The sequence below is a fragment of the Protomyctophum bolini genome (assembly GCF_963924005.1).
Source record: "Protomyctophum bolini genome assembly, chromosome: 3".
NCBI classification, from domain to species: Eukaryota; Metazoa; Chordata; class Actinopteri; order Myctophiformes; family Myctophidae; genus Protomyctophum; species Protomyctophum bolini.
Genome location: NC_137864.1, coordinates 9,926,343 through 9,948,220, shown reverse-complemented (window position 1 = coordinate 9,948,220; position 21,878 = coordinate 9,926,343). Strand labels below are relative to the sequence as shown.

Sequence of the window (21,878 nt, the reverse complement as noted above, 5' to 3'; positions counted from 1 at the left end):
AAGTAAAACATGTGAGTACTTCTTCCATCATTGGGTACAACTTAAGTGTTATTGCTCCTCTGTACCTGATGGCGAGGTCGTCCTACGATGGAGGGGAACACAGCCCTGGGGGCATCGTCTCCGGCAAAGCCAGCCTTCACCAGACCGGAGCCGTTGTCGCACACAAGAGCGGTAGTCTCATCATCGTCACACATGTTGGAGGATTCTGAAGGAAATAAAAAACATTGTTTAATAAGAAAAAGAAAAGGAAGACACACACGCACACGTGCGCACACACACGCACGCACACACAGTATGTTTTACCAGAAAGACATCAGAGTGCTCTATACTATATTCTAAATCAGTGACTTCCAGTTAAATTTCACGACTATAATTCAATTAACTTGAAAATATTTAAATACAAATCAAAGTAAGCACAAAGCAAAGTACAAAGCAACAAATTATTATTATGTCATGAGACAATCAATCAAAACATATTTGAATAGCAGAATCCCTAATTGGACAAAATCATTTGAAATGGGGATCCATGGGGAGCTGACTGTGTGTGGGGGGTCCCATGCCATGAACAAACGTTTATAAAGCCCAGCACTGTCACCCAGCTGTTACCCTGAGGTCCAACTCATTATCAGAGCCTGCTATATGCTAAAGTTTACCCCCAAATTGACAACATGATAGTGCAGTTATTCCATGCATTAATCAGCCTGCAAATAAAACAATAAGAGAGAGCCTGTATTCTAGTTTGCTGCTGATACAACACAGTATCAATAATAATACCAAAAAGTTAATGAATTGAATACAGATACTACTAGGACCACAAAGGAAACAAGCCCCTTTAGTGTTATCCTTAAAAAATATATTGTAAACCGTATAGCCTATACCTCTGTAAATTACAAACTGTTAATAAAGTATTCAATCAATTCAATTCCGAATCATATCTTTGTCTATTTTAGACATAACATTAGCATTATAACATAGCATCCCCTTTGAAATCTTTGAATAAGTAGCCAACCCACATCATGCATTGATTGAAGAACAAGGATTCAAAATAGCTATGAAAATGTTTAGCAAAGTATAGGATCACATTTAAAGAAATCCATAATTTGCCAATGCAGCCTACAAATAGGCTAGGACTACATCACACATAGGTGCCACTGCGCCAGATGAGATGACCCATTATCAACATCATCTTAACAAGCGTCTGACAGAAGCGTATTTGTCTGGAAGTGAAGTTAACCAGCGCACAGCGGCGGACTGCCAAGCTCCAGCATTTAATTCCTGCAGGCTGCCAGAGATCCTTTGATCGGGTTCATTCATAGAACGGCAGTTTAAAAGTCCCCGTGGAAAAAGGAGAAAATCCACCGTTCCCTGGTCAGTCCCAGTCTGTATATTCCCATAGCCTAGGCTGCTCCACGCCCGCTTTGCTTACCTTGTTGTTATTGTTGTCGATGATCAGAGCACAAGTGTGGCAGGACGTTCGAGCTGGAGAGACACAGCGATCCTTATATACCCGGGCCCTTTCACGGTTTTTTCTCCTTCCACAGACAACCATTTGGAATGTCCGTGTATTCCATAGGAATTCTCTCTACCCTTCATCCATATTTGGTTCTTGGACGGGTCGGGAGTGCCTCGGGCACGCCGTGGGGAGTGCGCTCCCGTCGCCGCGCTCCATGGCGCGCTCCATATATGGAGAGGTAGTCCCGAATCCACACAGGAGATGTCGGCCCGTGTAAGGCGAGCCAACGCTCCCCCGGCATGGCATTTTGAAGGCTAGGCGCGCCGTGACGCAGAACTACTACTACCACCGCACACGTAGACTGCGCGCGCGCACACACACACACACACACACACACACACACACACACACACACACACACACACACACACACACACACACACACACACACACACAATCTCTCAATGGAATGTCAGTTCAGTAGCTTGACACAAAGTGGATACCGATTATGGTTGTCAGATGGCCAGTGGGCCGGGGTGCCTTTCGACTCGAGTAACTATCTATATTCAAAAGGTATAAATTTTATTGACAAAATAAAAATAACATTTTAGTTTATTAAAGGATCCAGCGCCATCTATGGTTTATACACACTATATGACTCAGTGAGACAATGCTCAAATTGTACATGAATTGAGAATAGAACAAGTAGGCTTCTCTCTCAAAAAAATATTTATTTTTATTTTAGGCCTACTCGACTAACAATGTGTAAACAAGGTGTCTCAGGGCAGTAACTAGATACATAAACAAAGAGTGAGATTAAAGATACATTGAACGAGGTATAAATAATAGTAAAAAAGAACTCTAGCCTACATCACATAACTTCAGTTTCAATAAGACTGTGTTAGTCAGGCAGCATCAACAGAATTAAAAGCTGTGTCATGTGTATGAATTAAGGTTGTGATTCATCAGTGAAAATCTGGGTCACTTCTGACTGAAGTGATCATGCTCTATTTTCTGCAATGAGTGGTTGGTTGAAAGAGGACGTTCAAACCCAGTTGAACAGCTGCAGCCAACTGCCGGCAAAAGCATTCTTTTGAGAAGCCCTTGTATTTTACAAGAGCCAAAAGGTTCATTGTGTTTATCCAACTGCTTGACTGGGATATCAGATTTACAGGGCTGGCCTTTAAGTAAATCCAATTCAGGTTTTAAAGAGACATGGTCATGAAATAAATGTATTTGAACGACTACATGTTAGGTCAAGTACAATATATTTACAAGGGAAAACATGGGATCTGAGATAAAAGTATTTCTGGTAAACCTTGTGTTAAATAAATTCAGATAAACTGCTTAAGCTAAGCTTTAATATTCACACTGGCATGCCATGTGAGCACATAAACGTTGTGTAATAATCCATAGTCAAAGTGACCAATGTTATGGCTGTAGGCAGTGGCCAGGGTGATCATGCCCACACAAGGCCATAAACAACACCCTGAGCAATCAACAATTGATCTCAGAGGTGTCTAGAGGCGTTTTAAAGCCTATTCATAGTCGAGTTTTCGGTGAATTGGTGTCCACCGGAAACTACAACATGACGTCACGCCGCGGTGGTCACCGCTCACACAACACATGTTTTTACTATAGCCACCGTTTTGGTGGTCACCTCAACAAAAACTGGACTATATATGAATAGGCCTTTAGGCATCTTAATTATAGACCTTAAAAACCAATCCAAATCCCAATTGTCTTGACTGAAGCATAGCCATTATTACATTTCAGTTTTAACATTATGTATTTAAATATAAGATTATTTTAGTGTCCTTATAATAGTCCTCAGACTATTTCACTGACGGATTGTTAAACAGTTCAAGTTTGTGAACACGGGGTTCTTCCAGAAAACTGTGTGTATAGTCTACTGTTGACATCCCCAAATTAAGCTGCTTTCTCTATTTTTAGAAGGCAGATGGTTCCTTCTCCTGCTGTGGCTGTTAAAGTAGACTGAGCAAACACTATTTATAAGCCACACACATGCCCTCGGTCACCAATGAGGAGGAACCCCTCATAATGTAGGATAACAAGTCCATTCAGCAGCCAACTGCTTACTGTCTCTGTTGGCGAGGTTCACATTTCTCTCCAGGACCACTGGCTCACTGTGTGCATGCATGGTTCCAATCAATGACGCATCCCAGCAGACCATTAAAGTCAATGAATTAGAACCATAAAGGCACAGACAGATATAATCCAAAGGGACCCCAACATCTGTATTCTGGGCATGTCATAATAGGTGAGGAAATAAATAAAATAAAAAACATGTTCACTATTGGTGTACAATAGGGTTTAAGTGGTTAATGGGTACTTTCATTCACAGTTTTCCAGGGTGTACCTTGCATACTGTAGATGCAATTAATATTCCAATTTCCTGCAACGCTAAAGTATACCAGTAAGACGCCCTGAGGGCAAGAAGTGCACACATCCGCCTGGGTGACGGCAGACTGCTGGGAAAGTGCTGGCGCTCTGGTATGGGGGGGGGTCAGATCAACATGGAATGAATTCTGTACTGGCCATACATGGAGCGTGTCTTGAGTGTACAGGGTTTGATGAGGTCAGATCAACATAGAATGTCAGAACAAGTCAGCTCCATATATGGAGATCTAAGGGTGGCAGCAGGGGCAGTGTCTTGAAGTGCTTTTCATTCGTTTGGAAAAGTTCTGGCAATTAAAAAAAACCTTCTCCTATGGCCAAAACAGGAACCCCTGTTGAAAGTGGTCAAGCCTGTCTGAGGGTTTTATAATATAATAATAATAATAATGATTATAATAGCCAATGAAAACAGGTTGTGACTAACTGAATTACTCCATTGGCTCCATTGGAACACAGGTTCTTTTTTCACCCCATTTCCTGAAAAGTAAAGGTTTTATATACATGTACAATTTTTGTGTCAGACAGAGAATATCATATAAAGGGCTTAAAAGTCAAAACATTGGTGAGTCCAAATGTACAAATGTAGCATTTATTTAGAAAAGGAGTACTTTGTTTCAATCAAGAACTTAAGTAACAGTGGATTAAAGGTGAAAGGTCAGATCTGGGCTTGAAGGTAATGTTCATAATTAGCTCGCAGGACAAACTCAAAAGAGGGCTTGGATTTCAAACTTGCCAGCTCATCCAAATCCAAGAGGTCTTTGACATCTGGAAGATACGTCTGTAGAGGAACACCTGGGAAAGTAGACAGTTTAATATGAATCTATATTAAATCCATTAAATTTAGATTATGATGAGCAGAAAATATACAAGTAACAAACTTATGTTTCAGAAAAGATAGGATAGGATTCCATTTGTAAGGCTGGAAAGGGAAAATCGTCAATATACTTTTTTTGTATGGCATTTGGGTTTAATTTCTTGTGTTGCAATCATCATCAATGTTTTAATTGTTTTATTGTCATATTATTATAATGTGGTCAAAAAACTAAATGGTTCACACAAAATAACAGCTCACAATGGGTTGCACTGTGAAGCATCAAGCCTGTAAAAATAAACTATATATAGTTTTTCGAGGGGCGCTAGCCCCTCCTATAGCTTTTGTCCCCACAAAATGTCCGCAACACAAACATTAAATGCCATTGACACTGGTGTCATGTACGTCATCTTGTCCCCACACGTCTGAAAGGAGAAATGTCTGCCAGATATGTCAATTTGTGGCAACAGGCATTCTGATTGGCCAGTATGAGATGATGCATGATGATAAGAGCGCCCCTCACTTCACACTGGTGTGATTTTTAATATATTTTGTAAACAATACTGTCCTCCAACAAAGTATAAATCCGGCTTATTATTTTCTCCTCTCCCCAACTCACCTTCTTGTATGAGCTTGAGGAGGATCTTGACAAAAATACTGTCTTTGGCTGCCTCTAGTGGGTCATCATTGCCATCAGCAGAGGACCAGCTGGAAAGAGAAAGGTGTGTAACGCATAAGAAATGGCCAAAAAAATAAAAAACATTTTCAAGTCAAATGTGGAGATGCCATGTCATCACTTTGCTGCACCATGAATGGTTGTGTTCTGCGGCCATTCAATATTTAATCTACTGCTCCAGATATGCAGAAGATGCTGAGATTGTGTTAACCCATTAAGACCCTATAGGCCGATACTACATAAAGGTCTTTAAATCCCAACAGTTTGTGAAAAACCTATGTTGCTATATCAGTCGTTCTCAAAATGTCAAGGAGCCCCAAAATGTATATGAATTTGGCCGCTGACCCCCATCTCAATATATTTTGTATCAGGGACACGCAGAAGCAAAGATTTGAGGTAAAACATCTTTGCTTCCAAATAAATTCAATTAGCATTATTGATAGGGTACAGTAATTAGACAGGAAAGGGGAGAGAGATGGGGAGTGACACGCAGAAAAAGGCTGTTGGGCTCGGGAGTCGAACCCACGGCACACTGTCCGGTTGGCTTGGCACTTGGCAGTCTAGGTGCCGAGACGGTTGAGCTAACTGTCCGGGCCCCAAATTTTGAAAAATCTTGACGCTCATAAATATATAGCTAAACATCTAAAATGACAGACCGGTTGTAATAGGATTAAAATGGAAACATCATCCTCATTTCTTCTCTCAATGTGCAGAAACTAAAAAGGATATTGTCAGATATTGTCCTTACTCGTCTTTCTTGAGGGCCTTGCCAAAGATCTCGCATTTGAGAGTGTCCGTCTCCGCAACCTCCTCCTGTCAAATGAACATGTATATTTACAGCATATGTATGTACAGTAAAAGTAAACCATGCCAGTACAACAATGGGCAGCTCCGGCCAAGCATTTTGATTTGTTGAAATAAAGCTTTCCAGCCATGCTCAAGTCACGATACAGCACACCTCAACTACAGTATTATATGCTTAAATGAAATATACATCACTGTAAATATCACTCCATCATTGATACAAGAAGAAAATGTCAACACATTTCCATGGTAACAAAGAATATGTCTAGATGTTACTTTACTAGCCTGATTAGATTTTGTTCAAGAGTCAATTAAAAAGAGCATTTTTTGTCTGTAAACGTTGTATAATGGCCAATATTACAATGAGAGGGTCAAAGAGAATAATACCTGGGCACTTCAGGAGAGACAACCCGAATAAAACACTGGAGCACTCGGCTGGTCTACACGCATTTATCATTTTGCAGGGGTGACTAAGCTCCAGCTCAGTGGTCTTATGGTTTTTGAGTGTCCACCGTGAGACTGGGAGGTCGGGGTTGGATAATTGCCACTCCAGAAATTCTAACGGCTCTTTACCTCATTTCTAACCGCACAACTGTCATGACAATAATTACAGTAAGCATCAATCTGGAGTACAATACTGTGAAATACTGCTTAAAACAGATTCAATTGTTCAACAGTTCCACTTCCAATCAAGAGAATCATCATGCCCAGATCAAGGCAAATCAGGCAGGAGCCAGGACATTACCTCATCAATGTATTCAAGTAGATCCAGGGCCTTTTTGAAGTCGTATTCATTGGCTCGCCTGTTGTCATCGCAAATATACAGCTAGTGGAAGGACAAAATGGGTGTTAACATGAACAACAGGTTAGGCTTATGTGTAATACATTGCTATCTGTGGTATCATTTCTGGGAAAAGCTTTTAAGCCAATATTGGAATTGCGATAGCTATGATTTGATTGGCCAAGCACCTCATAGGCTGAGCAATGTACGTATTGAGGATAAAAAGTGAGGACAGAAAAGTGAGGACGCCAATTGTGATTGGCCGGAATGTGCTGATGTATGACGATATATGATGATAGGAGCGCCCCTTACTTCACACAGGTGTGAAGTTTCTTTTAAATATTTGTGGGTCTTTTCTGCCTATATTTGGAAAGTACAGTTGAGATAAACAGCATGTGCTACGACACATTGTGAGATTTAGTATGACACTGGGAGAATTCAGGCTTTATTCTTACTTCGATGAGGTTGTGAGCGGTGAGCACAGGTATGACGTCCGGATTCATCTGCTTCTCTTCCAGCAGTTGTTTGGGCAGAGTCTCCTGGTGTAGGAGGAAGCGCTCCTGCTCTACGATGTCTAAGTACACACACAACAAACAAAGATCTCCGTGTCAACTTGCCCTTTTTGCTCATCTCGTAATCATATTCTACTGTATGTAGGGCTTTGTCTTTTTCCATTCAGAAAATAAGGACATCTCCATTACAAATGCATCATTATATCGCTTATCGTGTCTAGTATAAATACATGAAAAGCAATACATGAAAAGCAATTATCACACCAGGGGAAAGCTGTATGTGAGGCATAAGAAATGATGCAGTCCGAGTGCTGCAGTCAATGGACCCATTTCAGAGCAGACTTCTTTTTCCCTTTGTCAAAACCTTCATTTAGACTTTGTGTGGGTGTGTTTCATTTAAGCGTTTATTGTGCCAAGCAACTCAGTTCCTGCTAACTTCATGCTGGCACACAGAAGCACCTACAGTACATGAAAAGGATTCGCTGATATTTTGCACTACACTATGGACCTACCCTTCTGTGTTAGTTTCCCATTATCCATGCCAATTAACTTTGACTAAAGTTGTGACTAAAGACACAAAATAAAATGGTAAATCAAAAATATATCTGAACTGAAGTAGCATTTCATCAATAGTCTGACATACTGTATAGAAGACAGAGCATTTCAATCATAGTTTTTGCAGGATAAACCCTTAGGGGCAGATGAGCTAAAAAATTTCAGGAAGTGGTCAGTGGGTTTTTACCGTCAACTTGTTTCTGCATGGCATCCTCTGGCATGTCAGAAGCCAGAGCGGTCAGCTTACTGAGGGCTAAAAGGGTCTTTTTCTTCACAAAGTAGCGTGTTTCCGCATTGGCTTGACTGTACAGTGTTCTGTGGGCCTGAGGACGAAGGGAACACTGGGTCAAATTCCATGGGCTTTGCGGTCACCAACAGGCCCAATGTCAACCTAGTTACTGTAACACTTAATGGAAGATACTAAAAATGTACTTGAGACAGTGCTTCCCTCTAAGGCGATCAATAGCCTAGACTAGTGTTTGTATTTTTATTTCATATTTTCCTCCAATTTACTAATGTGTGTGTGTGTGTGTGTGTGTGTGTGTGTGTGTGTGTGTGTGTGTTGTCAACATTCCCAAGTATGTTACATGTCACCCCTACCCTCACCGGCTTCTATCATACGTCACTGTCCCGTTTAAAAAAGCAAGCATGTTTAGCTGTATTCCTCTTTAGTGGTGAAAACACTCATGTTCAGCTCAGTGGCCACCCACACACAGGATTATGAGCATACGGTTTTAGTGCAACTAGGAGACAGGGTCAGTCAGAACTTAGTGCAGATGGCTAGGATAGACTAGTCTATTTATTTTATCATTATCGTTATCTTATCATCCCAAACTTTTTAGCTCAAGACCCAAAAGAGAAATGACAGGTTCGCCTGGGACCCAATTTATGGAAAAATATCAGATCTAACTGTAAGCCATCTCATCTGCCATTTACAATACTTAATACCCCAAATTGTATTTATGAAATACTTCCGTTAGGATATCGGGAGGTATAGTCATGCTCCGTCCAGTTGATTGTGTACTTGTAATCAACACTCAACATTTCGTCTCCATGTAGCCATACAGTGTGTAATGGTTCTATGGTGTCCCTACACTCTGGTAGTCTTGGATGTGGATGTGGTGCAGCCAGCTGAGATGCTGATGGGCTTGCAGGAAGCTGGCCAGCTGCTGGTGCTGTGCACTGGGCTGGGACAGCAGCTTGCCCCTCTTCCCCTTCTCCATGTACCACCGGAACAGGAAGTCTGCAAAGTTCTACGTGGAGGAGGACAGGAAAAGACATCAGGATATATACTGTAGCTCACTGCGGTATCGTACAATGCAAAGCTTCTATTTTTTCCCTTTTCAAAATACTGATCTACTTGAGCAGAGGGCGGGATTGGCTCAGTTGTAGAGTGGCCGGTAGAGCAGCCGGATGGGAGCCATGATGAGGTTCCCCAGTCTGACCACGGGCTTCCCCAGAGTTAGTGTCGAAGTGTCCTTGAGCAAGACGCTGAACCCCTAATTGCTCCTGATGTGCAGGTTGGTACCTTGCATGGTTTTTCTCCGCCATCGGTGTGTGAATGGATGAATGTTAGGGGTGTGTAACGATATACCGGTAGTATCGAAAAATCGATTTTAATTTCAAGAATCAAAGTGTATCGAAATGGAATTGAAGTGGAGAGGTGTTATGTCATGGCCAGTTGGCCACTAGACCTGTACCCACAAGATGAGAATCACATGGACACATCCTACATCTTGTGGATGTGACATAACCCGTTAAGGTTCTGGTTCAGTTAGTTAACCTCTCAGGAACCTCACCTCTTCTAATCTGTAGTATAATATAAGACTGCCTACTAAAAAAAAGGTTGATGATCAATCAGTGTGTAAACCCTATACTTCAGCGATCTAACCCTGGTCTGTGTTGAAACAGTGGTTCTGAACTGGTGTGTTCTGTACCTGGTCAGCAAACTTGGTCATGTAGTGCTGCAGACGGCTCTGATTGTCTGTCTGCTCACACAGCTGTACCAAGATGTCAAAGTCACAGTATTTCTCGGCCAAGGCTGCCACCCATTGGTATTGACCTAGTTCCACTACAACACACAGCAAGAAAAACAACAATATGTTATGGGATCGGGATTCCCGTCCACCACCAGCTGAAATATAGTTCAGTTCCAAAACTCAAATAAGACATCCCCATGAAAGAAAAACAAAATGTCTGCAGTTATGAACTTCAATGCCTGAACCACTCCTTCCTCTCACCAAAACATATCTAATCCTCACACAAAGGTTCCCAAACTTTTCAGGCCATGACAGACAGAAAGAATCACATCTGATCTCGGCACCCCCCAACCTGATAAGCACTTGGAATTGATGTAGGGAAGGCATTACATTTAGTTTGACTCTGTTCCACAGACGAATATTGCGAAGCCGAACTACAAGATCACGTGTTGTGAGCTTGTAGATAGTCTATTTTCGGCTATTAGATCGGTTTCACGTTTGCCTCTTTCTTATGACATTTTTGGCCAATTTGGCATTAAAAAGGGTGTTAAAAGTCCTTAAATTGTTAACTTTAGAAATGTTCAGATAGCCTGTACACACTCGTTTACTGTTGAGTGAGAAAACAATGTTGCACATTAAGCTAATCATCTGGGAGTGGGGGCCCCCAGTTGGCCCCAACATACCCAACCAAGCGTAACATACTGTATCTAACCCCTAACAAATATGAAAGTCTAACTCACGCAGCGGAGCCAACAGCTCGGAGCGGCGCTGGCCGTACTCCATCTCCAGGCTGTTGTAGCGTTCCTGCTGGGAGCGAGGCAGGGAGGTCAGCTGTGAAACGTAGCCGCCGAGGTAGAGGTCCAACAGCGCCACCAGCTGCTCACAGAGCACGCTGCGCAGCTCCGAGTCGGCATGCGGGTAGACCGAGCGCAGGATGAGCTCGTGCTGGCGGGAGATGATGCCGCGCACGCCTCCCACACCGCCAGAGGCTGGAGAGAAATCATTGGAAGGTAATTTTCCGTTATAAACTTCCCAGCTGGCTGGTAAAATCAAGAACTCCATATAGTTGAGTAAGTTTATTGCCATTTTACACCGTCAGAAATGCAAAGCAATTGGACTGAAGACAAAACTACATTTGCACATCATTAGTCAATGGATGAAGTGACATCTCATGTCAAATCTCACTATTAAAAGGGCAGTTGATATGGATGGGGAATGTGTGTGTTTGTACGTGTGTGTGTATGCGTGCATGCACTACCTGTCCATGGAATGTACTCTGGCTCGGTGGCAGCATTCTCAGTAGGTCTGTATATCGAGGCCCTAGAGTCTCTGTACTGACCTGCAGCTAGAAGCATGTCCTGCACACACACACGCACACACAAAAAACAAAAAAACATTTTTATACAGGAAGGCAGGAATAAGAAAATAAAGAAATGTCTGTCATATTTACACTACAGATTTGACCATCGCAATACTGTAAGGTTGGTGATTGAAACATTTGTTTTTATTTTTATGCTTTTGTCGTCACCAGTTTCAGCGTTAAGTAGGCATCTCAGCCGATTATGCCTGCTCAAGCAGGTCATAATGTGTCATAAATCTGGTCCACACCACTTTAAGTGACACCTGCTACAATTTAGGCATTTAGCAGATGCTATTCATCCAGAGCGACTTTTACAGTAAGCAAGGTAAAGACATACATCAAATACATACAGTGTAAGGCCACAGTAATCTAGGAATATAGGTAAACCAAGAACTTAGTATCAGTCTAAACAGTCAAACAACAAATATTTTAAAAAAAATAGGTGGGTGAAATGTAAATGTTAACTCATCCATCGCTTTTAAGAAGTGCCAAAAAGTCCCTAAGCGCCAGTCTCTATACATTTTTTTATTTAATTTTCATTTTCATTTTTTTGTTTAAAAAAAAAACAAAAAACTCGAGTGCTCGAGCCAGCACTGGGCCGTTGACTATCATTGTGCACGTTCATGTTATTGGGGCAATGACACGTGAACGCCGTTTGATACATGAACGTGTGCAATGATAGTCAACGGCCAGCGCGTTCACAATTTGGCCCAATCCATCCCAGATTGCACTCTGTTCCTACCCGGAAAGAGGAGTGAAATCGCACTTTTGAGCAACTTAATGCAAGTGGATGGGAGGAGAAATCCGGTGACGTTATTCATATATACTCTAAGGTGCTGACATGTGGGTACCTTGATGATGATGTTGACAGTGACCACCACCTCAGCCCACTGGACAGAGTCCACCGGGTTCTCCTTCAGACTCCTGTCCTCCTCCTCTAGGAGACACTCCAACACAGAGGAGATCTGGGACACCTGGACACACACCACATGTACCTCATGAAAATGACAGTTCTTAATATACTGTAGATGTGCAGTTATTGTGATGATTGCTATAAAATCGATCTGTTAAACAATGCCTGATCACCGCCCTTCATCAGGCTGGCCTGTCAATTTTAACACTTCCTCCTTAAAAGGACCGTTTTCCTCCCTTCACGTGGACTTTAATTTCCTTCTGGTTCTACCTGTGAAGCTTCTGCCCTATGTGGACCTACCAATATTTTTACCACATTTGCACATCATGTTTGATCTTTGTATCTGATGGTTTTATACGTGACATGGCGTGCCATGAGCTTGTAGATGTGCTATTTTTGAAATATCGTTTTTAACACAAATGTTTGCTTCTGGCACAAAATATTTTCAGATGGGGGTCTGCGGCCAAATAAATACATATCAATTTGTGTGTCCTTGGCAGGAAAACATTTGAGAACCACTGTGCTAAAGAGCACCTCTCTGAAGAAGACATCTGCAGGCGTGAGGCTGGGCGGCACGACAGCATTGTTCTTCTGCAGAGCACCGAGGATGGCTCGGTTGACCAGCTCGGCATGCTTGGCGTGGTGGTTCTTCAGAACCATGGCCGCCTGCAGCTTCTCGGCGTGTTCGCACAGGAGCAGACGCGTGGCCATGGCCGCGGAACGCACCGTCACCTGGCTCAGCCGATCCAGGAGACCCACCTTGGAGAGGGATGGAGCAGAGACAATAAAGCTATACGAGGATCGTGTTAAAGAACTGTGCAAAAAAAACATGAAGATACATTTGGGGATGTTTCTGCCATTATTCATAGTACAGTGGAGAGGACAGGAAACGGGGAGAGTCTGGGAGTGACAACAATTGGAATCGAACCAGAGACTCGCTGTCGGGCTGCAACGGAGCCTATGTGGCACGTTCCTTAACCACTAGGCCATCGGCGATGAAATGTGCTAATTCTCAGTATTAGAATCAGTTTCCTCGTCTGTGAATTATTTAATTATGGTAAACTATATTCCAACATTATTTAATGTTTGTGTAGGACAAAGTTTGTGCAGACCCACCAAAAGCGCCCCTTAAAAAAAGAAAAGAAAAAAGAAACACCCAATTTTTGAGGGGTTCTAGCCCCTCCTATATACAGCTTGTCACCACATGTCTAAATAGTTGCCATTGAAAGGAGAAATTAGGTTAAATGTCCGCCAAAAATATGACGTAAATTTGTGGCAACATAAACAGTTCAGTATAATAAGAGTGCCACTCACTTCACACAGGTGAGATTTTGTTATATCTATGTATTATAAATGTTTTCATCTAATGTCTGAATTTAGGAAATTACGTAATGTGGCAGCTAAGTCTATGGACTTTTTTGTTTAGTTTGTTTAGAGCACACAAGTGATGCGCCCCTCACTTCACACAAGTGTGATTTTATTTCTTAGCAACTATACAACTTGTACCAACGAGGTCGACTAGTGGTTTTACTAGTCAACTAGTTGGTTAATGCCCTAGTGTGTGCGCGCGCCTACTTGTTGCAGGAAGTCCATGAAGCAGCCGTGGGCCTTCATCTTGTCCTCCAGTTGGTGGAGGATGATGAGGGACGTGAGGGGGAAGCCTGCACTCTCTAGGAGAAACAAGAACAAAAGTACAGAAATCATAACGCATCACATGATTAACATTCAGGACCAGCATCTAAAGGTTTGTTCACTTTACTTATTTGCTTTAGTTATCTGGCTATGCATTGTCGTATTCTGTAAAGCATTTCATAAGGTCTGTACCATGAGAAAGATCATAGAGTTGTTTTTATTATTATAGTTGTATTATCGTTTTTATATCAAAATGTGGAATGAATGATAATGCATCCATGCTACCACATGAAGTCCTCCTGGCCACTTCACAATGCTCAAAATGTGTCATTTATCAAAGTCTTCCCCCCCCCCCACGACTTTGCAACGCATTTTTTCACCCAGTGTCAATTATCTAATGTAATCCTGGGCGCTACACTTCCTCTGCCAAGCGGACTGACCTCATGCTTCCTTCTATGCATGAGTCCAAGCTGCTTCTTTTCACCCGACAGGGGAGAGTTTCCCCGGCCGGACGTAGAGCATGGAAGGAACACATTATTCCGACCAGTTCCTACTACAGGGAGGTAGTTTAGAGACCAGGATTACTGCATGGTTTTTTTAGGCTACCCCTACCCTAGGGGACACGGGAGAACATGCCAACTACACACAGCAAAGTCATTTTAACAGTTTAAGACTTCCTTACCATCGGGGACCGACTCTGCCCAGCGGGGGTCAGAGGCTGGATAGTCGTCCACCAGGTCCAGGTTGATGCGGGTGACCACACTGTCCAGCTCCGTTCCCTCCTCTCCCTCCACCTCTGCAGGGAACAGCTCGTCTGTCAAAGTCTGGGCGCCAATCCCGTCGTTACTGTCAAATCAAACACACCCAGAGATCCACTGATGACACACTTAATATTCAATTATCTATCAAAAAGGGTTCGATGCACCAACACTGCTTTCTATGCATTTCAGAGCAAAAATCAACAAGTTTGACCTGTATTTCGAACTTTACGGTGTAGTTCACCCAAAAAAAAGAGTAATTGTCAATTACACACCCCATGAAGCCTTGTATTTATCGCATTCCTAAGCCAATAAAAGGGTTCCAAGCACAGTTCACTGGGGGACAACAAGTAAACAAGTACATAAAGTTTAAGCGGTTAACCGTGTTTTAGGACTACAGAATGTTGCACCTCACAGATTAAAATCTGCTGCAACTATTACGATTATTTTCTTAGTGGTTATGAATCAACAAATTGATTAACCACTTACTAGGGCCTGGCAAAAGGCAAGGCCTCTAGAGTCGACTCTTGAGGCAGTGGGGAAGGGGGCAACAATCATCACGTCATGCAGAAATAGTGAAAATAGTCAATCTACAGTACAAGATAGATAAGCTTGCAGATGGGCTACTTTCACACTTAACTGCCCTGTAGACCAGAATGGAGTCACTCTATGCCATGGCATACATACCGACAGAACTGCAGGAAGGCCGTTTTGAGGAGCCTGGTTTTGTCTTCCTGAGCCACAGGTTCCATCCTGTTAGGAGTCTCCATGGCTGAAACCTTAAATGAATGAATAGCCTAAATGAATTAAAGGAATGCAGAAAAGAATATATAATTCATAACAATGAATTAATAAATTAACAGCAGAATATTCGTTCTGGGATAGACCCGCCATGTGTCTGATTGGCTCCCGGGCAGGCATAGTTTTACTGAGGTTAGGGTTAGGCATAGTTGTAAAAAACGAGAACCATCAATCACAGGGACTACTGGTCAATCACAGCAAGGCTTTCCTAGAACTGCGGTGGGATTCATAAATCACAGTGAGTATCACACATCTTTGAAGAAAGTACAATTTGAAGAATATTTTGACATTCCTAATGGAAACATCAGTTTAGACCTTTAGTAAAAAAGAAAAAGACAATAAAGGTGCGTCTGCTCCAATATTCTCCTCTTCAGTCATTTTGTGAGAAATTCCAGATAGTCATCCAGATAAATGGGTCGAAATACTTGCACTTCTTTTCTACATCGGCAGATGAGTGGTGGGCATCCACTTCTTTTTGTTAACGATTGGATATGATAATATGCCGATTGCTAAGGTTCTGTGTGTACCTCCGGAGCAGCAGCCAGTGAGGAGCACAGCGAGTCCTCCATGGTCTCAGGCAACATGGAGACACTCTCCCTGGCCACCACGGCAACAAGGCTGCTGTTCTTGGAGAAGAAGACCGGCAGGTTGGCACAGCTGCCCCCACCACACACACTGTCCCCTGCATGGGCAAAACACACAGCAGTTCAGCCTGGTAATGAAGCAGTGAAAAACTGGAGATCTGAATAAAATAAATAGAAATAAGGTACATTACTTTTATGCCAAAATTATCCAAAATGATTAGCCACTTGGGTGACATTAAAAAATAAAAAAATTGCCCATCTACAAGCTCAAGTCATCATGGTGCAACACGTTGTGAGCTTTTATATCTGCTACCTTTAGATTTTTAACAGCGTTACGACATCAACAAAATCCAAGGACATTCAGGAGAGTCAGATTTCAAATGCATAGAATTTAAAACGTTAAAACAAATCAAATCATGGCGATCTAATACATCTATGACAATCAGTTGTCTATGTCATATCTATGATGTACTTTTTCCCTGAATCCCAGCACAAATTTGGGCAGGGATTCAGCAGAATCAGAAGCCCACTGACTTCCATTGTAAAATGCATAGTACAATACAAGTACTGTGGCCTACTGGCAGTGTGTGCACAAAATATTTGGCGCTGGACACATAGACAGACTTGCAGGCAAGACTCCTGTAGAACCACACCGTATAAATAACATTTTAAAGTGAATTTAAGATGGAAACCAGGGATAATTTTTTTTAAGAGAAGTCGCCTACAAACAACACCACTGCTACGGCCTCCCCTTCGTGTGGTCTCACCTGGGGAGTTGAAGGAGATCTTCTCCTCTGGCAGGCCTCCCCTGCCGGTGCCGGTGGAGCAGGCAAACACCATCTCCTCGTTGTACAGGAAGGCAGCGGGGCCGGCAGCCCATGGCAGCACTAGCCTCGTGGCATGGAGGGACTCTTCGTTCTGACGAGACAAACGTGTTAACAGTAACACCAAGTTTAAATAAAGGTGCAAGTGCCTGCAACAAGCAGCTGATGGCCTTGTGTATTGGAAAGCATGGTCATTATCACCCGTTGTAAATGTATCATTGGAAATATATCATGTACCGTGCAAGCTGGCATTTTAGAAATGTATTTCTTTAGAATTGTATTTCTAAAATGCATTTCTAAAATATTTAAAAATCGGCCTTTATTTGATAGTTTACACTACAGTAAACTAGCAGGAAATGGAGGGAGAGAGATGGGGAGTGACACACAGCAAAGGTCATCGGGACCCGCGACCCGCTGTCAGGCTGGATTAGCCGCCTTGGTGCCCGGTCCGCAAGGCCGGCCCGGGCCAACCCACTTTATACTTGATCCATGCATTAAACAACTTGCAACAGCTTGCGGGACCCTGACCAATTGACCATGTCATCTCCCAGACTCAACTTGACTGTACAATAAATCAAATAAAACACACAAAAGTGAATAGTAAAACAGTATAATGGCAAAGATCAACCTTGAAGGGTGGATTGTGCTTGGTGACCTCCACTGTGAACTGGTCAGAGATGGAGGCTCCATGATCCTGTAGGGTGACCAGGCAGTAGTAGGCCAGGCAGGGCGTGTCCGAGCAATGCCAGGCTGCTGCCAACACCACCAGACCAACCCTAAAAGAAAACAGGGATTTAAACACCTGCTTTCAGCCTGCCCCGCCATCATTTAAAGTCAGTGATATTAGCAGCCATGCACATCCGTCTCTAGCGCCAACATCACCAAATTCAACCTGTGAATTTCTCCCAAAACAAATAACCCGTTTCTACTTTCTACACATGGACAATAGTAATTAGTAACCCAAACCACACACACGCAGATACTCACTGGCTGAACTTCATATCAAGGTATGTTATATTCACTCCTTCCTTCATTTCCTCGTAGTTGCTCTCTGATCCCTGGTTTGAAAAAACAAGTTTTGAAGATTTTAATACTGTATACTAGGGATGTATGGTTAGAAATTAATACGAGTTATTTGTTAACAGTTAATTCATTATTAAAATGTTTAAATGACATAATGTTGGTGCCAAGACTCTGGCCAAATGTACCCAGATTGCATCTGCAATGCTCTCAGTCAGAGCTCCGCTGGCATCCCAGCTCAAGAGCTGGTGCTCCGAGGTCTCGTCCACCTCCCACTTGTTAAGTGTGGAGCTGGTCAATGTGTAGAGGCAGCCCGACTCCCCCAACCACAGCACGCTTTGTAGCTGCAGAGAGGAAAAGTCGGATTAGGATCTGTACAGTACATTCAAACCCTATATGTGAAACAACCATAAAGTGCAATGGAAGCAAACAACTTCAGCACTGAGCTGCTTTTTCTGGACAGCCCATACTGTACATCCAAACAGAAAAGTCCCATCTGATTGAATTAAACAACATTAAACTCACTTTGCCATTTGTTTTGACACTCACTTTATGCATGCATATACCCTCTATCTCATTGCAAATTAAATATATTGGTTTGGAGATGGTTTCCCACTTTGGTTTCCTATTTGCTGCCGTTTGGAGATGGTTTGCCACTTTGGTTTCCTATTTGCTGCTGTTTGGAGATGGTTTCCCACTTTGGTTTCCTATTTGCTGCCGTTTGGAGATGGTTTGCCACTTTGGTTTCCCATTTGCTGCTGTTTGGAGATGGTTTCCCACTTTGGTTTCCTATTTGCTGCTGTTTGGAGATGGTTTCCCACTTTGGTTTCCTATTTGCTGCTGTTTGGAGATGGTTTCCCACTTTGGTTTCCTATTTGCTGCCGTTTGGAGATGGTTTCCCACTTTGGTTTCCTATTTGCTGCTGTTTGGAGATGGTTTCCCACTTTGGTTTCCTATTTGCTGCCGTTTGGAGATGGTTTCCCACTTTGGTTTCCTATTTGCTGCCGTTTGGAGATGGTTTGCCACTTTGGTTTCCTATTTGCTGCTGTTTGGAGATGGTTTCCCACTTTGGTTTCCTATTTGCTGCTGTTTGGAGATGGTTTCCCACTTTGGTTTCCTATTTGCTGCAGTTTCACCCTTTTTTTTAACCTCGTAAACCTGTGATGTGACAATAAAGCTTATTCTGATAGCGGTCCTGGTCCGGGACAAACAGTTTCATTGTCAATGCATGCGTGCATACTGCATGTCTGGTGAAAACAACATTTCACTCACCGTGTGGTTGAGTGGAGTGGGCCCCATACCAAACAGGCTGGACATGCGCCGTCCAATGCCAGACAGCACCCCGTGACTCTGCTGTAGCGCTCTGTGCTGGAGCTTCCCAGAGGAGTCAACACTAACTCTCAACAGCTGGCTCTTGAAAGAGGATACAATGAAACTTCCACCCTGAGGAGGGAAGGGGGGATAATAATATTTTTTTAAAGGTATGACAGCAGGGATGTTTTATATAGTTTTTAACTACAGGGAGTGCAGGTCTTGGTAATGCTGCATGCTTTGAATGTCTTCATACAACAGGCATATTTCAATTGATGCCATTAAAAAAACATCTCTTCCAAAGACACACTTTAACAAACCAACTTAATTATCGTCATTTGTCCACATTATTTGAATTTCCAGTGTTTAAAATCTGTTGTCCCCGTTTTTTCCACTTACTTTTACAGCAACAACAAAGTTGCAGAGTTCTCCCATGTCAAGGGAAGTCTCGGTGTAGTTACCCTCATGGGCCAGGCTGGGCCAGAATCTAGCCACTCCTTCTGCTACCACGGCCATGACAGAGATGGACTGAACCGGGACCATCTCCAGTGGCCCGGCTGAGGCTATGGAGATGAGGTCTGCCGAGTAGTCAAACTCACTGCTGGGGAGCTGCAGCTCCTTACACACAGACATCTATGGATCAAGGACAGTTTGGCAGTCATTACATTGAAAATCATAAAGATAGATACCGGTAACTAAACTTTGATATTGTGGAATTCAGCAGACCCTACGGTGATATAAGTAGATGTAATATAGATGTAATATGCATCGTTCGTAACCACTCGAACCCTAGTTTCCCTGTTCTGGACAGTGAGTGGGCATGCCATATAGGCGAACATTCTGCAAAAATATACAAACGAAGATAGCAAATCTACACACATTGTGAACTTGTGTTGTAGATCAGCTAGCGGAGGGGTATATACATATATAAGTATATATAAGTAATTCAGAATGTTCCTTTAAGCTGCTGACACTGCAGTCAATAACTACCCACAAATGGTCACTGACCAGCTGATAGACTATACCTTGGCCACAGCAGTCTGACAAATCTTCCAGATGATCACTCTTTCTCCACACACCATCCAGGCCCAGCCACTCTCATCCACTTTAACTGAGATCTGGTCATCGGCTGGAAAGGTCAAACACACACAAGATATAATAACACATTTGTATTGCAGTTTCATTGACAGGGAATGTCAGAGTTAACCACATAATCAATCATAGTAGGTTAAAAGCAGGGTTTCCAAAAAAAATGTCAAGCACAAAAGGACAACTTTTAATACACAACAATTTTAACACAAGTCTTTAAGCCTGTTTTAAAAGAGAGTGTTTGGTGCGATGTGTAATATTGAAATCATAATTGTTTCTGTTATTAGAAGTGTTCTCACCGTCGGCCATCGTCAACGCCTCCATGACTTTGACGGGCAGCGAAGAGCCGAATGGCTGTACATCAAAGTGAACCGACTCTGCAGTTTGGCTTTGCATACGTGTAGGAGTGGACCTGGTATAACACAGCAAGATTATCATTTGTAATAGTGCACTGGTTCTAAAAGTGGGATCTGGACTGGAGTCCCCCAGAGGTCATTGGGGTAGTTCAAAATAACATGTCTACGGTGGGTTTTTATGGTAAATGGTGCATTTATATAGCGGTGCTTTACATAGTGCATTACATTCAGCCATTCACACACACATTCATACACCGATTGCGGCGGAAGCCATGCAAGGTACCAACCAGCACATCACGAGCAATTTGGGGTTCAGTGTCTTGCCCAAGGACACTTAGACATGTAGACAGGAGGAGGGGGGATTTGAACCGTCGACCCATGGGTCATTGGACGACCTGCTCTACCTCCTGAGCCACAGTCGCCCCGTTTATCAAGGCAAGCTTTCCGTACAGCTGCAATGTTGGTGAGTTTAACGTTGTTTCATACAATCAGATGGGACATTTCTGTTTGGATGTATGGGCTGTTGGTTGGTGGTATCTAGTGTTAAACTAGATTATCATAAATCTATGATCGTCTTGATCCAAGTTTTGATTGATTGACTAATGACTACTACTACTAACAGTTTGCAAAAAAGCAGGTAGTTTCATACAAAAGGATGCCATCAGGCATCATCATTGCTATGCGTATGCGATAACCCAAGTAAGCAGTCAAGTTTCAATGTGGGTCCTGAATCCTGATGACCTGTGTATTAATTACACACTAACTCAGACAGTGAGTGCAATAGACACTCGTATATGACAGTATAGTAGAGGCTCCGTGGTATACCAAGCTGGGGGTCCTTGGAATTAAAAAAACGTTTGACAAAGCAGTGGTTTAATGATCATTTACGACTAAACGCCCCGGGACAAACATAATTCATGATGACATGGTGGTTGTTGTGAAGACATTAAGTTACCTGACGGCCAGAGAAGTCCTGCGCGGGGAGAAGAGCAGAGCAGACGGGGTGCCGGCCAAACTCTTCCTACCGCCGGTCACCCGGGGCGTCTGTCTGCGGCCCGAGCCGGTCGGAGTTCCACCACGCGGGGTGAACATCTCTACAAAATACCCTTTATGATTTATTATGAATAGTCTGGAAATTACAGAAGCGTTCCAAAAAAATAACACGCTATCTCCTCAGAGCGCGGTACAAACCAAACCTTTAGTCGCTTGAAATAGACGTCACCACGGTCACCATCATCATC

General features: G+C 42.8%; 2 protein-coding genes across 2 annotated transcripts in view; both read right to left on the bottom strand.

Moving 5' to 3' along the window:
- acta1a (actin alpha 1, skeletal muscle a) overlaps nucleotides 1-1,581 on the bottom strand; it is a 4,404-nt gene extending 2,823 nt beyond the window's left edge. The window contains exons 1-2 of the mRNA XM_080759138.1: nucleotides 1,427-1,581; nucleotides 66-205 (exon numbers count right to left, since the gene is read on the bottom strand). Coding sequence (XP_080615264.1) covers nucleotides 66-194 — 129 coding nt within the window. The 5' untranslated portion in view covers nucleotides 195-205; nucleotides 1,427-1,581. The remainder of the gene's footprint in view (nucleotides 1-65; nucleotides 206-1,426) is intronic.
- A 2,701-nt stretch (nucleotides 1,582-4,282) lies between these two features.
- nup133 (nucleoporin 133) lies at nucleotides 4,283-21,870 on the bottom strand. Its single transcript, XM_080759908.1, has 25 exons — nucleotides 21,593-21,870; nucleotides 20,581-20,693; nucleotides 20,218-20,321; nucleotides 19,592-19,825; nucleotides 19,154-19,324; nucleotides 18,070-18,225; nucleotides 17,849-17,919; nucleotides 17,490-17,637; nucleotides 16,805-16,955; nucleotides 15,981-16,135; nucleotides 15,340-15,431; nucleotides 14,577-14,740; nucleotides 13,838-13,932; nucleotides 12,797-13,021; nucleotides 12,201-12,323; nucleotides 11,248-11,347; nucleotides 10,730-10,978; nucleotides 9,948-10,081; nucleotides 9,105-9,263; nucleotides 8,198-8,333; nucleotides 7,399-7,517; nucleotides 6,908-6,988; nucleotides 6,107-6,171; nucleotides 5,302-5,390; nucleotides 4,283-4,663 (listed from the first exon to the last, which is right to left on the bottom strand). The coding sequence occupies exons 1-25, from the start codon at nucleotides 21,727-21,729 to the stop codon at nucleotides 4,527-4,529; spliced, it is 3,408 nt and encodes a 1,135-aa protein (XP_080616034.1). The 5' UTR covers nucleotides 21,730-21,870; the 3' UTR covers nucleotides 4,283-4,526.
- Nucleotides 21,871-21,878: the final 8 nt, after the last annotated feature.

Excerpts from the sequence above, each read along its gene's own strand:
- nup133 (XM_080759908.1), bottom strand. The coding sequence starts at position 21,729 with ATGTTCACCCCGCGTGGTGGAACTCCGACCGGCTCGGGCCGCAGACAG. Across the intron at positions 20,322-20,580 it reads GGCGTTGACGATGGCCGACG|CCGATGACCAGATCTCAGTT; the intron begins GTGAGAACACTT and ends TGACCTTTCCAG. Across the intron at positions 10,082-10,729 it reads CGAGCTGTTGGCTCCGCTGC|TGGAACTAGGTCAATACCAA; the intron begins GTGAGTTAGACT and ends TGTGTGTTGTAG.